At 37.9% G+C, this 18,051-nt stretch overlaps 1 protein-coding gene across 1 annotated transcript in view; it reads right to left on the reverse strand.

The window, feature by feature from the left end:
* Window positions 1–3,083: 3,083 nt before the first annotated feature.
* The window catches only part of PDK3 (pyruvate dehydrogenase kinase, isozyme 3), a 35,959-nt gene continuing 20,991 nt past the window's right edge, over window positions 3,084–18,051 (reverse strand). The window contains exons 5-10 of the mRNA XM_009321122.1: window positions 15,197–15,274; window positions 12,963–13,039; window positions 11,621–11,722; window positions 10,898–11,008; window positions 5,930–6,043; window positions 3,084–4,807 (exon numbers count right to left, since the gene is read on the reverse strand). Coding sequence (XP_009319397.1) covers window positions 4,664–4,807; window positions 5,930–6,043; window positions 10,898–11,008; window positions 11,621–11,722; window positions 12,963–13,039; window positions 15,197–15,274 — 626 coding nt within the window. The 3' untranslated portion in view covers window positions 3,084–4,663. The remainder of the gene's footprint in view (window positions 4,808–5,929; window positions 6,044–10,897; window positions 11,009–11,620; window positions 11,723–12,962; window positions 13,040–15,196; window positions 15,275–18,051) is intronic.

Consider the following 18,051-nt stretch of genomic DNA (forward strand, 5'->3'; position numbering starts at 1 on the left):
CAGGTGCAACACAGGCCAGCTCACCACTAAGAGTTCTGTCCCATAACCGATGTTGGGAACAAGTTGACTTCATTTCCACCCACGTCAGAAACTCGCATCATAAAACCCAGTACAAGTTTAGCGCGCTGTTAGCAGTTCCTCAGAGACGGCAAGCGTGAAACAGCTAGCAGGTCCCGCGCGTAAGGACAGTCCCTGCTGAGCAGCGGAGAGCAGGGATAGTGCACCACTTGGAAACACGCCCTGCCACTGCCTGATACGATCTACAGAGGGGGATGAACTTCAAAGGCCTGTCAATCTGGCACCTCTCGGCAGTATTCAATTCATAGGAAAAATTTTAATAAAGCAATTAACACTAGTTTGACAATGTCAGAATTATCACAAACACGTCAATCCTATTGATACTACATAAAAAGCTCTAGATTGAAGAAACAAACAAGTTCTCTATGCCAATTTCTGAGATCTTTTAAGGCAACATAATACTGCAATTAAAGCACGTGAACTTTAGATTCTTATTTATTTTTAATTAGAAAGCCACTTCAGTTACACAAATCTTCATTGCTTCAAATTCATGTCAACAGCTTAAGTCCTGACCTCGAGAACAGATTCATTTAAGTGGGATTACTCTCATACACTGTTTACTTGTGCAAGTATTTGCAAGATTCAGCCCTGAAGTTGCTACACAATTTATAACTGTGTTCCTCATTTGTGAATAAACTCACCTTTGAACTCAGTAATACATCGTTCTGTCATGTGCCATCATATTCTCTTAAGTTCTGCAAAAACACGTTTATATATATTAATTCACAGGCAGGTGACTATGTCAGGAAGAAGAGATGAAGAGCTACTGGAAACCACAGCATCTATATGGCAACCGAGGAAACGTACGAGGAAACTGAACACCGCACAGTGGACATGGTTATCCTCAAGAGATAAATACTAAAAATAAACATTTAGGCTGTTTTCTACAAAATTATTTATATCAATCAAGACCACTTTGCACTTTGCAGCACCTAACACATAAGGATCTAAAAGTGCTTATTAAGGGGGGGGGGAATGTCTTCCATGTCAATGAGGTCAAGATTTCACCCTAAATACTAAATTTGGGTGGAGGTGAATAGGAGATTGCACTACACTGAAAGATGGCTCTTGCTCACTTTTTGGAGAAAGTGAACAGCTGTTTGAAAGCAAATCCTACATGCCACTGAGGACAAAGAAAAGTGTGTTATCCAGTTGGAGCAGCAAGTGTAGCGTACATGAGTTTTCCAAGAACACAACAATTAATATCCCTGTTCTTCAAGCATGTGTCAAGGGACCTGCTTTAAACACTGCCCAAGAGGTAGCACAAACTGCAGCAGGACAAAGACTTTCTCAGTACTATCCTAGGTCATCACAGTCAAGTACAGAGGCAAAGACTGCGCATTTGAGTTGTAAAAGAAGCATTTCAGTATCTTCTGAATATGTCTCATCAAGTGCTGACTCTGAAAGACCCCTTGTTAGCCTCAAAGCCTAGAAAAGCAGGGAGCACAAATATGTACATGATTTGGAGAGACTTCAGTATCTATTAATAGTAAACTAGCCAGGGGAGTCATAGACCACGTTCAAGACACATACACCAGAAAAATGCACACTGGACAAAAAAGTTAAACTATTTGTTACACTACGACACATAGAAGTTGTTTGCAAATTCTCAGGAAGAATCGAGGAGCAAACATGTCCTGCTCAGTTTGTTTTTGTTAATCACTAAACACAACAGATACGAAGCATTTTCACCGAAAACATTTTTTTCTATTTATGTGTCCTGTAACTCAAGACAAGCAGGTTGCAATAACATTAGCAGGCCATACATCTGAAATCCATAAAAAAAAGAAATACATTTTTATATCATCAGAAAGTTTGGAATTAACAGCCCCGAGATGTTAAAACAAATAGTTATAACAGACTCCAATCAAAGGTAGAAGGAACTGAAAAAAGATCAGCATCTGTAGTTAAACTAGCCGTATTAAAAACGAATCCACCCTCATTTTTCAGGCATACCCACTGAAAAACTCTCTTCCAGTCGAAGGTCTGCTGCTGTTGTTTCCTAAGACAGTTGTCAGACTAATACCCCTATGTAGAAACATGGCGTGAGGACAGTGAGTGAAGAACAATTTATGGCATACCTTGGATCTCCACTAAAGCACAGGCTGCCTAGACAAGGTTGGAGAGGAGAAAAGTTGCTTCTCGCTCATATTCACCATAATGCCCACAAACAGACTTTGGGAAATGGAAAGAAAATGCATTCCTTGTGCTCTACCTTCCTGCTCAGAGCTGTTTGTACCTGCTCAGGGTTGTTGGAAATAGGTGCCATTTCAGGGGACTTCATTGTTCAAGTCCCAAAGCACACCAGCCCTGAAAGCCAGCCAGCTGTCTCTGTGAATAAAGTGAAATGACTTATATACCATAACATCCTTCACGGTATCTTCAGCTTTCATTCATTGGCTTCCATGGTTTATATTCACTTCATGAAAACAAGTTCAATATGCCTAAATTTTAGTAGATGTGACTTCCAACTGGTGTTCCAGTCAACCTATCACTCTGATTTCACCCCAGCAGCATAGCTGTATCGCTTGAATAGCGATTTGCCTTCTCTGCAGCAGCACCTGCAGTCGTGGGAAATTATTGCTCTGGAGGCCACAGGTGTTACACCCTCACCGTGCCGTGTAAAGATCCCCTAGCCAGGGTCAAACGAGTCCGGTTCGGGAGAAGAGGAGGACAGCCCCATCAGCACGCTCCCGCTTCCTACCTGCTGGCAGAGGGGGCTCAGAAGGGCACCGCTTACCAGCTAACAAGTCAGACGGCCTTCAGCAGCTGTCCTGGTATCTCCACCTCTGAAGAGTATGGCAGCACTCCGCAGAGACATGTATGAGAGAGCGTTAAAACAGCCTGGCGCTCCAACGTGACTTATCTGTACAGTGTAGTGAAAAGCCCACAGAACCTCAAGCCCTGCAAACTCATGAACTATTCACATACACATTCTTGAACTGACTGCAACAGATGAGAGTAAGGGTTTGCAAGGTAAGGACTCCGACTCTTCAGAGAAATGAGGCTATATGAAGTTTATTGCTCAAAGCACTTTGTAATCCTTTGATGAAATGTGCTATGTAAGTGCAAAGTACTATCGTTAAGTCAAACTAAGATTTTTTTTTTAAAAAATACCTAGGAATTTCTCAGCATTTCCCTGTTTACCTAATAGATCAGTTCTTTATAAAAATAAATATTGGGAGGACAAAAGGGACAGTTCCCCCACAATTTTAGTAAACAAGTTTCATTTTTCCATGCTAAAATCTGCAATACCTTTCAAAAAAATATCAAAACACCTAAGAGAAACTGAGGGTGCATCAGAGTTGCTTACAACTCACCTACTTCATTCCCACGGCTAGGATATCACCAGAACTTCTAAATGTCACAGATTTTTCTGAAAGGCCATAGTATCAGAAACAGTATTTGGCAAAGACTTGGTGAAGAACAGTTTCCTAACGGTCAGCAATAACCCTTACAATAAATTTAAGGGGAAAATACTTGGGTTTTTTTCTCTTTGATTTTTTTTTCCCTTAAATCAGGTACCAGCTATGTTTTGCCCCTCCCATTTCTACAGTATTTCCAGTTACATGTATTTAGACCAATGACACTTTCCAAAAGCTGGTGTACAACATCTTTATATACACTACAAATTCAGATACCAGACTATAGTCAGACATTGAATATATAAATAACTTTGCAAACTATTTACAGGTTTTAAACTAATCAGGTTCCAAGCAACCAACACTCTTAAGGCAAATTCATTTGTATGACTGGCTGTCTGGCCTTTCAGCATTTCTCAATTCATGAAATTGAATTACCCCCTGCCCCTCTGCTGACAGAATTTCTTGCATGGAGAGATAATCTAACTACTTATGATCTTTCCTCAAAACAAGGAAAAATGTATAGAAATGCATTTCTGTGTTTGCTTGTCAAGAAAATCATTAAGGTGCATACCAAGAAGTGGAAGTCCCAATGTCTTACAACAACATAATTTCTGTATGCACTTGACATATGGATTTGGGAATTTGGGGAAAGCATCAGTTTAAAGCTGCACAACCCTTTTTAGAACTATACATTTATAAGCTCATTAGATATAAGATCTGAAGAGCTCAAAGGGATTTTCTGTAACAGGTGACACCGTGCAATATAAAATGCAGCAAAGAGTGGATTTTCAAAGCGTATGTTTAACTACATTAGAATTTTTCTCTTATACCATATTGCTGTGCAAGATACTATTCACCATTTAAAGGGATCCTGCACATCTTGCCAATCCTTATATTGAAATAAAAACTGGCCATTTCAAATAGTATCTTTATGTTACAACATTGTACTCTTAAGTGCAATCACAGTGCAATCCCTTTTGTCAATGCATGACTGAAGCAACCAAGCATATTCTGGTGAAGTAGACAGGATTCACATACCAAACGTGCTTAGTGCCTTCCGTTAAGTCCCAATCATCACTTTGTTCTTAGTATTTTTCAATGCCCTGATTAGGTCTTTGTTTGGAAGTAATTAGCTATTGTGGTTTGAAGGATTTTGGAACAAAGCAGAGACTTTATACTGAATGCAGAGGTTATCTCCAACAGAGACAAAAGGTGGCAAATTATCGATTAGCTTTATATTTAGAAGCATCCCTTGGTTCACTGCTAGGATTGCTCCAGTCATCTGCTTCAGGTGTGGTCTTGTAGTGTCGCCATGCTGACTTATTAAAAACGGGAAGTCTTTCAAATGATTCACTTGAAAGAGCCTATGGAAAAACAAAAGCAATGGTAAGATATCATTAGAGATACCAAGAGCAAGATGATACTCAGGGGAGTTCTACAGTTACAACTTCTGTATCGAACAAGTGTCTCAATTATCCAAGGGTTACATGTCATAACACTATTTTGAAAATACTTCAGCTGTGACTAATCGCTCCATTCATAGTCAAAGTACTAGTCATAGTAAAAGTTAAAAGAAAATAACAACACTTTAAAATATTTCCCTTTTTTCCAGGGAGTGGTGTCTACAAGCAAGAACAAAAGGTTTGGTCAAAAACATTTAAGGGAGATGCGTCACTGACCCGGGGCAGACAGCTACGTTACCTAAACATTTCACTTCAGCAAACTCGGACTCTGTCGTCAGCACACTGATCTGTGAGGGCTGATCTAGTTCAGTCCATTAGCATGCCTTTTTCCTCTGAGAAAGGCCATACCTTTTTCCTCCGCACATACATGCACAGGATTAAACCCATCAGAAACTAAAGTTAGCACAGGATTCCACAACTCACTTGCTACATACAGCAAAGCACAGTGACAACGCTAAGCCAACGACCTGCACATGAGCTATATGCTATATTCTTTTAAATTCCCTGATGAAATTCAAGCAGTTAGTTTCAACCTTAAGTCCCTGAGCAGCCTGGGATCTCCCAAGAAATGACAACAGGATCAATAGAGTCTATTGCACAAAGGTCAAGAACTGCATAGAAAAATATGTCTACTAGTCAGGAGTTAGTCAATCGTTTTCTCAGTTGTATTGTGGTCAAAACTTTTAGAATCAAAAGTATTAATGAAAATCAAAAGTATTAATGATAATCTCTCATCACGCAGCTCTGAAAATTCAGCACTTATGATGGATTAACAAAATGCAAAGATCCAACACAGGGGACTGAAAAAAAAATCAAAGCAAACTAACTAGTATTAGTGCCAGGTTAATATTTATAACCTTGGTTTTTAGGATTCTGTGTAACTGAGTTAGATAAAATATCATGAAGATAGCAATTACAAATTTGAAAACAAGTTGAAGAGTGAAAAGAGAGAAAGTTCACTTATTCAGCCTGCTATAAACAAATTGCACTGCATTACTAGCTTATAAAGGGTCAAATTCATACCTTCAAATAAATTACAGCATCTGAACCAACGCCTTCCATTGAGTAGAGTTTAAGGTCACCTTGAAAGTACCTAGCGTACAGACGAGAAATTGGCAAGCCATAGCCAAACCCAGCCTACAAAAACAAAGAAACAAAAGGAAAAACATGGTGGAAAGTTAAAAAAATGCAACAGATCACTGCAATCATTTATAAAACAGAAGATACCTAAATATTAGATTTGCATCAAATTACTTTTCAAGCTTTCCTTTATTACGCAGCCTACACTATAAGTTGGTATTCAGCCTTTTGAGCAATCTCCTCTTCTCCTAGGCATAAATTTTTAGTTTAAGTACAGAGAAGGGAAAAATAGAGTCCTTTGTTAGGACTACCTTGTCCATTTTGCATTTTCTCAAAGAGGCAGGTAGGCAGTACATGCTGCCTCCAGTCATCAAAGCAAACCGATACTCTCTACTGCTATGATTACCATTGCTATAATATTCCATTCTTTCTTTGGTAAAAATGAGATTTTTGACAGCATGTTTTTTCTCCCCATGCCTGGGATTATTATTCTCAAACATCTCCGCACTTAGGAGACTACATAAGAAAGCCAGAGACAACTTTGTTTACTTCATCTAGGTCACACTATTAAGTGATTGCTGATGCCATACTGCAATACAGATCAGAAGACTACTGCAGAAGACTACATACAAAGCAACACAAGGCAAATAACGCCCGCCGGTGTTTACCCATCTAACACAAGATCAGGATTCCACAGCGCTGAATGATCTGAGGACCGAGACCCTGTACAGACCACGCAATTTTCAAAGCATAATAGACTTGACAGGTACAAATTTTAGATTTTAAATTTACAACACTAATATTCATAACCATAGCTGCAACAAGGTCAACACACTTGGCACCTTTTCCAACCCACTCTTCTCAGAAAAAGTTATAAACAAACCCAAGGCACTCTCACTGCAGCCAGGGAGTAAGATTTTGGTCTACACATCGACTCTTTCAGATGACTGGGTATGTGCTGAGAATCACAGTGGTTGATTATTCACCCGCCCCCACCCCTGAATTTTTCAGGACTATCCAGAGCAATAAAGGAAGGATTCCAGACACACAAGCATTTGAAAAGAAGGGTATACCAGGCAATGGAGTAATACAACTTTCCCATAAGGGTGGATTACAAGAAGAATTAGACCAGAAAACCAATAAACTCATTCCACTATAATATTTCTACAGAGGCAACCTGACGGATAACTGAGAATCATGCCCTGAATCTTAAAAACAAAGCCCCATAGTGATGCAAAAAAGAGAAGGCTAAGAAGGAGGACTTGTGAGCATTATGCACAGCTAATATGTGGTATCACTTTATAGGAAATCCCTTGAGGGAGGGGTGAACATTAAAGAACTTTGTACTACAGTATCTATCACAAATTCTCCTGCTGTCATCTACTATCTCTACAGTATCTTTTGACCTCTTTGCCTTGTTTTTACAGAAGTCTAAATTTAGTGATCTTAAATTGGTTAGAGTCGCTCACTCAGTTGTTCTAAGCAAAATGAGAAACAGAAGTGCCAAAGATGCCCTTTTCTACTCACACCACTTATAGCTATTAGTATCCCTTTCCACAGTTAAAACAGTTGCTTAGCTGCACTTTTTCAAACAGTATGCTTTAAAAATGTAATTCTCAAATTACACACGTATCACTTCCAAACATCTGGTCTTGAAACTAGACGCATTTCTTTCTTAACCTCTAAAAAATGGAAGTTACTTGACTGCCTTAGCAAGGATGAAAAAAAATTCCAAAAGCTGACTTGCATCTTTTCTGGAGACCAAACAATAAATACATTACAGAAATTAAAAAGCACAGCAACCGACAGGCAAATCGTATGTAGTACGTACTCCCAGGAACAGCTCAAGGAAAGGGCAGTATCAAGCAAGCCTGAAAACACATTATACTTTCCCCTCTCCAGAATTACACCTCCTTAAAACCCATGCCCAACTTCTGTTTGCCTCCTGCTCCTTCCAGGAGAATATTTTTACGCTCTGTGCTAACCCACGTAATTATTTCATACTGCCCTCCTCCAAAAATTTCCTGTCTCTTCTCTACATTGTCTTCAGCGTATTTTCCAAAACAGATAACTTAGAAATATGAAGGCAACAGATCCCAGACAAGTACCTTGTTAAGGCAAGACCTTGCAAAAGGTCTATTTTGCAAAAGACGATTAACAAGAAGTGATTACTACATAGGTCTGTGCTTGACCTAGAGGACAGAATATAGTCAATGATGGCACATCTGCCTTGAGAAGGGAAAGCTTTTTAGAGCCAACTTCTCCTTAAATATTACAGTATGCATTATACAAATAGGAAATTATTAAATTTCTGTGTTACTAGTGTCTACAGGTTTAATTAAACCTAATTTAAGCCACATTTTCCCCACTATAAACAAATGCTGCCAGAAAGAGAATCATTAATTTCTCTAAGAAAGCCTAATTATCATTAAATATTACCATGTGTTTCTGACGTTTCCACTCTGTGTATAGCAGTACAGATGAACCCAAGACCTGCTAGAATCCAAAAGCTGCCATGGTAACAAGGTTTCTCAGCATTTTTTAAACAACATTTGCAATGACACTGGGAAAGAAGTTTCACCAATCAACAAAAAGATCCCTCTCTTCCACTCCCCAAGTCCATGAATGTTTCATAAACTAGACAGGAGATCATATAACAAGGGGAGGGAGTGCTAGAACAGAAAAATATGTCTATTTACACTGCATTGCAATTTAGTTTAGAATATTATCTAAGTCAAGAATGATACAAGCACAGAGCTACCTACCTTCTGGACCACCGTAATTCTTAAGTGGTTTGGTCGTTGGCACTAAGCAATAAAGAAACTTTCCTTCTGTATGGACTTTCAAGAGGATTTATGCCAACCTTCTCTGCTGAAGGATTTTTATTTCTAGACTGACATACAAAGTATAGCATAATTGTTTTTATAACTGATCTGGGCCATAATACATAACATGTCAAGCTTCACTGCTAAGTCCTTTTTCCTCTTGGTGGAAAGATATGCCATAGAGTCCCAGTTCTCAACTTTTTTTTTCTGCACGCACATTTAAATAACAGAGCTTAACAACTCGACATTCAGTCACGTACAGGCATCGGTCAGACTCGCAGGGCAAAAGGTTCACAAGAGAGGGGAGATACTTTGCAGGTCTCACTACAGTGCCATATAGACTGAAGAGGAAAACAAGGCCTGAAAATGGGGTACAGTAGAAGAATACTAAGTATAAATGCCACAGAATCAAAAGTAAGCGGTCTTGAAAATGAGGAAATAAACACAGGACTGCATTGCTAAAGATATATGGGGAAAAAAAAAAATAGTGTCAATCCTAAGATGAACACATTTTACAATCAGAGAGCCACAAAGAGACATTTTAATCGTGAATACAACTGGTAATCAAGGTGTAAGTTTACAGTGAGAACAAGTTTCAGGAAATCCTTGTAGGCTGCTATAGTAAATTGCTGATCAAAAGTGAGACAGAACAAAGGCAGATTATGAATCAAGAAAGATTCTACCATTCTTGACATAAAGAAAAAAGTTTATATTTTAATTAAGGCCTATTCCCTATCACTCATCCCATTCAAGACGATTTTCTATGAAAAAGCAAAAGTTTGAAACATAACTAAGATGTGTTGTAGAGGTAGGAGCTGTGAAGGATTAATATCAAGTCAATGCAGATACAGAAATGGGTTTCACAGCTACCACAGTGGCCTCAAACACTGGTGAAAACAATGCACTTGTGTCACAATGTTATCAACTGTGGACTAAGTACCATAAAGACTTTCTGCTAAAAATCTAAAAGGAAATTTATTATCCCTGAACTGGTTTCACCCTCAGTTCACTTAATTATTTTATATCAGAAATAGTCACATACTCTCTGCACCACGTTTTATTAGCTGCCTGAAGGCACTTCAAGCACAGAAGTATCAGCAGGGGAAAAAAAAAAACCAAACCAAACCCAATCACTTAACAACATGCTGCATGAGTGTTCCCAAATAGGGAAAGGAAATTTCTCAAAGAATCAACTTTTTCTCAACATGCTTGAAGATAAAAGGATTGCATCAGAAGCAACAGAGAACAAAGACGAGAAGCGGCAAGAATACAGTATCAGTATTAATCCACTTATTGAAAGCCAAGCAAATGTAACAGTAGCTATATCATTTTTATCAAAATGAGCCAATATGTAATTTAATAAAATAATTTAGAAATAATTTAATTTTAATAATAATTTTAAAAATCATGCTTGCTAAAAGAATCTACACATTCAACACTGAAATAATTCCCTGCGTAGAAGAAACTATAGGGGAATTTTGTTTGTTTGAAATCTGACCCTGACACATCTCAGAAGGGAATATCACATAAGATATTTCCAATTGAACAGGAATATAACAAAAGTGTTCATATCATGTGCAGGTTTGGGAAATTTTTTTTTTTTTAAATGTGTTTTTACCATCCATAACTTACATTAAAATAATTTTCAAAGTTCAGTATAAGCTTGTGCATTACCAGGAGGTGTTTCTCAAGTGCTACAATTCTGACAGTGTGGCTCACCTTTCCAATACATTTATTACAGGAAACTTAGACAGTAATTTATACACCAAACAGGAGCTCATTAGGTTATCCACCTTCTCAGTAATACAGCACTAAAAATCCTGTCCATTAACCTGGGAAAATATTGTACTTATGCAGACATGCTTGTTTCCAAGAATATAATGTCAAGACAAAGAAATGCAATTTTCTATTCCAAAGACTACGTGATAACAGAACCCATTTTTTCCTGATATGTTTTACCTGCATAGAAATGCTAATGATAAATAATTTCTTCAATGGAAAACCTGATCCAGTAGATTGCAGTGAAGGGAAACATACAACCAGAGTAGTGCAAAGGGACATTTAAATACATACTGCAATTGCTTACCAAAGGCACAGCTCTCGAGGGCTCCAAACTAGGCCTGGGTGCTGTTGAGTACATGTAGTTAAACAATCTGTCTATTTTTCTTAATGGTACACCTCCACCTTGATCACTTATCTGAGGAATGAAAAGTTAAGAGTTTTAAACAATATGTTCTGAAAAAAACCTGCAAAACTCAAGCAGCATTATTTAAATGACTTTAGAAATATTAAAGGAGCGGCTAAGGACTTTGGGTCTGTCTAGTTTGGAGGAAAGGAGGCTGAGGGGTGACCTCGCTGCTCTCTACGGCTTCCTGAGGAGGGGAAGTGGAGAGGGAGGTGCTGACCTCTTCTCCCTGGGATCCAGTGACAGGACGCGTGGGAACGGTTCAAAGCTGCATCAATCAGGGCAGGTTTAGACTGGACATTAGGAAGCATTTCTTTACCAAGAGGGTGGTCAAACCCTGGAACAGCCTTCCTGGAGAGGTGGTCGACGCCCCATGCCTCTCAGTGTTTAAGAGGCATTTGGACAATGCCCTTAGTAACATGCTTGAACTTTTGGTCAGCCCTGAAGTGATCGGGCAGTTGGACTAGATGACCCTTGTAGGTCCCTTCCAACTGAAAATATTCTATTCTAACGAATATGAAGCGTCAGAAGTGATACAGTAATTAATGTGTCTTTTCAAATTACAAGTCATACTATTATAAACCTAGCAGGTTTGTAAGCTGCAAATTATTTTTAGGCATTTACCTTAATAGATAGATCTTCTTTCCCCAAAGTGACTAAGGTTTTGATCGATGGATAGCCTTCTCTCTTGCCTTCATGCAACTCCACTGTAGCTCTCATTGAATTCTGAAGATAAAAGCAAAAACAGTGTCTTTGGTTCTAACTTTACCATATATGCTTTTTGTGACAACTTAGAACTTGCATTTATTTTGTTGAATCTAGATACTTTGTCCTACATTTGTATACAAGACAGAAAAGGTTGTATTTAAAACAAATTCAAGAAGTGCTTTCAAGTCAATGAATTGTCCAGTTAAACTTTTATATCAGAACTCCATTATACATACTTTTATCTATTTGATATAGAGTCAGAGAACATAAAGCAAGAATTTTCTTTTTTCCTGTGTGAAATCAAGTAATTATATAAAAGGGATGACAACACCCTTCACCTCCACCTTGCAGAACACCAATAGTGATGTTCACCACAGAGAACAAGCTTTGATTTTCTCAGCCTGGGTCACATAATTGTTAAGTCACCATCTATGAATCTGACTTTATCATATCTATTAACAGAGTTTCCATTGCCAGTCTGTCACAGATTACCATTACTTACAGCTACAACTTACTGGTTTCATACTCTTTCATGACTTGTACCAAAACATACCTACAAGTAGTGCACAAATTCTCACCTGTTTTGCCCTAGAACTAATGTTACAAATGACAAAATAGGGTAAGATTTAAATGAATATACTTGACAAATGTCAGAAATCAAACCCAAAATACCATTATTTAGGAAATGTTTCTCTCTGACCAAATGCATTTTCCCCTGAATTTCTGGTGTTCAATTGCACCACCTAGAGACCACCTATCTTACTTGAAAGCATACAATAGCTCTCACATGTTCCATTTTCACTGTTGTTCCAATTATTCAGAAAACACAAATAAAACCAAAACAAAGCATGCAATTTACACTATTCAAAGACATATGGCCTGCTTTCACAATAAACAAAAGACACTGATCCTAACCAGTCCTGAAACATGCAATGAAGAAGCAAGCTTATGAAAATTGCAAGGTAATGAATATATCATCATTGCAAAAATAGACTATCATGAGTGTTTTAATTTAACCAGCTGCAAAAGCACAAAAGGAGAAGTGGGAAAACACAGAAATTTTTTTTAAGTACACAAGGGCGTAAGAGGGGGCTGTAAGCCTAGCTTTTAACAGTTTCAAACCCTCTTCACTTGTTTAAGAATAACCTTAAGAAAGGAAAACTGAAAGAACATTAAGAGCTGTAACTGAAAAGAATCTCAGTTTCAACAGTAATGTAAGTTCACAAAACCCTTCCAAATATTAACTAGTGCAACCTACCTTGAATAATTCAAATAACATATGAAACAAATGAGAAGGTACATAGACTACTTGAATAGGCTTGTTTGGAGCTTTAGCTAAAAAAATAAAAATAAAGACATTATTTTTTTTCAAAACAGTATTTCGTAGCATTTCTATTTACAGGAATAACATGAAACTGTAGGCAAAGACAAGTATGTAAGCATGTTCTAATTTTCCAAGTGCAAGATTAGCTCCATGAAATAAAAACATAAATTTCAGTTACTGCTATCACCTGAAATAACACATTCTAATGATGATTTTCAAAGACATCTATGTCAACAGACTTTGTTTAGATATGAAACTTCAACTAAGCAGTGGTTGGTTTTGTATTTACAATGTACGTTAACTAAGAGAACTTTCCTACTTAAGTGGGAAACTTTCTTTTTCTTAACACACACAATATTTAAGCATAATATTTGCTGCACAAAAAGATTCTTAAACTAAAAAAAAGTCACTGTTTAAATATTCTAAAAACAACTACATATTTTCCCTTAATTAAAACATATAAAATGTAAAGTATTAATAAAAATTTTCAAAATATATTTCAAACAATATCACAGTTTTCTTATTCCAAATCATAACTGAATTGTTTGTCCACTGTTGTCCTGTTAGTGTTTCGGCAGAGGTGTATGGCTTGGCACAGCTCTGAGTGCTAGAGTGCTAATTGATTTGGCAGGAAATTATACAGCTGCATTTAATACATTCCAGGACAGTTTTGGTGCTGAAGATGCAGTCATCCCTGAACATTCAAATACCTACTGGCATTAAATTATACAGTCACAGCCTGTATGACTCGGCAGCAGTTCAGATTGAAGAAAAGTCTCTAAATGCCTGCTTCATAAACTGCAGGAAGATACAAACATGCACACAGAACGTGACTGGAGTCAACTTTTTGGCACTGAGGGCTGATAATAATACCAGTTATTACTTTAAGAGACACAGTAGTGAAAACTCCTAGGAAAAGGAGAAGACCAAAGCAATGCTCTGCATAATTAGTTGCAAGGCAACTTGCTGTTTCATTATGTTAATTTTGTCAGAGTCCATACTCCAATTCTCTTATGCATCCCCAAAACCAAGGCAGACTGATTCGTACTCATTTGAGGCACAGAGTACATGTAGAAACCATGTTATTGTTGCTCATGAGGTAATTTGCAAAGTCGCTTTCCTCACATTGATAATAAGCTAGTTTAAAGGAAAGAAGTAATTCTTTCCTCACTTCTTTTTTTATGAGATCCAGCAACTTGTTTTCACTACTGTTGGATCTTTTTTACTTTGGCCTTCCAATGAATTTTGCATTGATTCCTCTGCTGTAGCACTCAGCACTTTTAGCTCTAAAATCACTGTTTTGGAAGAGGGGAAAGGTTGGGTCCTTTGATTTTGGGAGAGGGGGCTGGTAGTAATGCATCAGTGTTGACAATATCACTTTGTGTAGAGAAGGATTTCTACGGTATTAAACAGTACTTTGAGCAACGTATGTTCCCATATATCACTCTCCATTTTAAGTGTTACCCATTTCTGAGACTTTTGCAATTCTTCTGCTGAAGTTTGGAAACATCTTAGTCTTATGTTTGGACAGCTGTCCAAAATTGGTGAAACGATCACTCAAGACAATTTATTTTTTTAACTTAAAAAAAAATCTACCTTCTGTCAATAGAAGTGATGAACAAAAATCAGTCAATACACTGACAAGGACTGTCTCATCAGTTTCGTAGCATCCAATTTTCATCTTTGCAATCAACTTGAAACAGATTTTCATGTGCGAAGTTTATGCTAGGACTTAAAGCATAGACTATGTAAAAAAAGTTTCCAATTTTGCCGTCTTACACAGAAAAGCTCACCACTGGTGCAGGGACTGATAGTGGAATTTACAAGCATACTTCAAAATGAAACAGATTTCAGCTCTATTAAAAGATTAGTTAGAAGGCAGGTGTGTTTCCTTCCCAGTTATGAGGATTCTTGACCATTTTATTTTCCTTAAAGTGACAGCGAATTCAGCAGCTAGCACTCTGCATTCAGCATCAAGAAGTAAACAAACGTCACAATAATAAACTATAATTCAGGTGCCCATGTAGACACATTAGAAGAAGAAAAGTAACTCTGCATACAGGACTGCAGCGTTCAAATCATAACTTACAATTAATTAACAAAACTAGAAATCACAGGTATTAGAAATGTTTTTTCTTACATACATCACAAATTAATTTCACAATTACCATTGAATTCTTCAACTTCCAGATCAGGTGCCACCTGATAGTACTGTTCACATAACATCTTAGCTGTTTCATAAGCATCTACAAAACAACAGAATAGAACACTGATTTATAAAAATCATCTAGAGACGACTAGCAAAGTTCATCCTGTATGTGAAAGACTACGAGCCGAACACTCATTTTACTAACTAGTTTACAAGTGTGAAACTGGTATCCATTCTAATTCCTTTTTCTCTGTATGCTTACAGCCCATTTGGCAAGAAAGGACAAATTCTATTTAAAGCTCTACAAACAAAAGCAGATTACTAGAGACAAGCTATTTTTCGTCTTTCTTCAGGGCTTGAAAACCAGAAGGGTATAATCTTAGGCTGACCATAATATCTACTTATTTGTCACGTCCTGATCACAATTTAATGCTTGTTCTTTCCATCTCAAATAAAAAAAGGATGACATTGCAACCATAAAATCAGTTTTTCCAAACACAACACTGTTTACAATACTTGATTTTCAAGGTCTTTGGGGGGGAAAGCTGGAATCTTTAAGATTCTTCATTCTCTCCTACTGAACCAAAATAAAAAAGCCTCCCCATAATCCAAATCAGGCTTTATGTATTGTCAAAGTACAGCAAGAAAGTTTAAGTCATCTTTTGTTTGAAAGATTTTTTTCTTAGTGGTTCTGAATATTCACTGGTACCGCATTTGCAAAAATGTTTTAGAAACAAGCAGCAAGTGTTAGCTTAAAGAGAAACCACAAACTCAAAGATGTTCTAACTATATTTCTTAAGCTACCTTAACGAAAGTGGCTTCCTTGTAATAAGTGTGAGCTAAGAGCAAGCACATAAACAGATAGGCAGTTCTGCAGACAGAAATTTGCTAAGATACCGTAACAATTGCATTTGACCTCGCCCTACATGTATCTTCTTCCTCCTGTCCAAAGTGACACTACAAAACAAAACAGTCACTGCCAAGACTCAGAGCTATGTGACAAACACAAAGAAAGTAAAATCACTAGTCCCCAGAGAGGGCTGGTTACCTTTAATTGTTCTCCTTTAAGATGTCTACAGAAATAACCTATATGTGCCTGTTATCTGAAAAAAAAATTGTATCAGTTGTTCTGACATCTGCAAGGCTGGACATATCACACAAGGCTGACACAAATGCTGCTTGAGGTCTAGTAAAATGGAGCTAATCAACACTGGAAATATTCTTGATCAAGTCCTGGGAATGTCTCACAAAATCAGCTATCCAGTAGGAACCTTGTGTGTCAAGATGGTCAGCTCCAAAGACTTTCTAAAGGGTTCTGTCATTAACTCAATAATACGTGCCCTGGTAAAAAGATCAAAATCCCATTTAATATCCAAGCTGTACAGGGAACCTCAGCCTGGGATGTGCACAATTTAGGAAAAAGATGCAGGAATACCTACACTTACACGATATTCTAAGATCACCTCAGAACTTCTGATGGCCTTGGGAGTAACCCTGTGCTTTAGAAAAAAGGGACATAAGAAGCACAGCCACAATCTTGACTCAGTCATCAAAAGCTGAAGATAGCAACGTAGCTAATATGACCATAAGGCCATCTACACGGAGAAAGGAATACGTTAACACATTTCAAAGAGCTTCCACATCATAGAAATGAAAATTAGATATGGATCCAGGGGGGCAGGCGTTGGATTCTTATTGCGGAGAAAGACTTCAAGGTCTCTGAAAAGCAAATCAGTAACTGTGCGGGAATAAACCAAAAGCCCTTAATACACGGATGTGGAGCAGACACAGCCACTATGCAAACCTTGAGAGAACAAGGAGAGTCTGAATAAATCCATTTAGCCTCCCTAAATTTAATGTAGAACTCTCATCCATTTTCAAGAAGTAGCCACCCTAACACCCTTGAGATGAACAGGAAGGCACTATCACTTCATGACCCAGTAAAATACCCAGCCCCGAGCAAAACTGTGTCAGAGTGAGTGCAGTCGTACATTTCACCTTCTTCTAAAAGCCAACTCTTTGGCAAAGTCCTAAGACTGTAAAAGAGACTGCAAAGTTCAAAGCACTCATTGTGGCTGGAGGTAAGTAGCAACAAGAGTTGAAGGATCTACCAGTAAATCTAAAATCCCGGCTCCAGGAGCAAGCCTGGATTTGCTGTCAGCTCAAAAATCTTATTGTAGGACAGTCTGAGATAGAGAGACCCACTTCAGGCAGTTACAGACACAACACTTGGTGGAGCTGCTTGAAGTAAGAACTGACTGTTTAAATCATTTCCTCAATGTTTGAAGGGCATACAGAGCTTGTAGCTGCCACATACAGTGCCAAAATCAACATCTTATCTCTGACAAATTGCTCAGAATGCCGCCTGTGAACCAGAACATTTTGGAGCTAGCACAGTATACAGAATTCAAGTTAACCCCTCCACCAATTCTACAAGGAAATGGCCTCTATCACCTTGACTCTAGACAGGCTCTGTCTTTAAGGACCTTTCATTTCTTTGAAAGACAACACTGGATACTGTTTATGATGCCCTGTTTTGTTAGTGATTATTTCTTCAGACGTGGAAGATCTACTTTAACTACTGGCTTGAAAACCGGACTGAGCACCTTCTGACACTATGCACTGCTCTGTTCAAGGTAGCAACTATGAATTTGATGATCAAAATAGATTCAAACATTGCTATTAGAAGGAATATCTAAATAAACAACACAACATATACAATGCTGAGGTCAAAGTGGAGTAAGATCAATCAAAAGAAAAGCAAGCGACTAAAAGAAGGCTACCTTAGAGCCAAAAGAGCTAGAAGCCAAGAAGCCTTCATAACAGTAAAAAGCATCTACATTACAAAACAAGCTATCATGCAGGTCAAAAATC

Source organism: Pygoscelis adeliae, unplaced genomic scaffold, assembly GCF_000699105.1.
Source record: "Pygoscelis adeliae isolate BGI_AS28 unplaced genomic scaffold, ASM69910v1 Scaffold53, whole genome shotgun sequence".
Lineage (NCBI taxonomy): Eukaryota > Metazoa > Chordata > Aves > Sphenisciformes > Spheniscidae > Pygoscelis > Pygoscelis adeliae.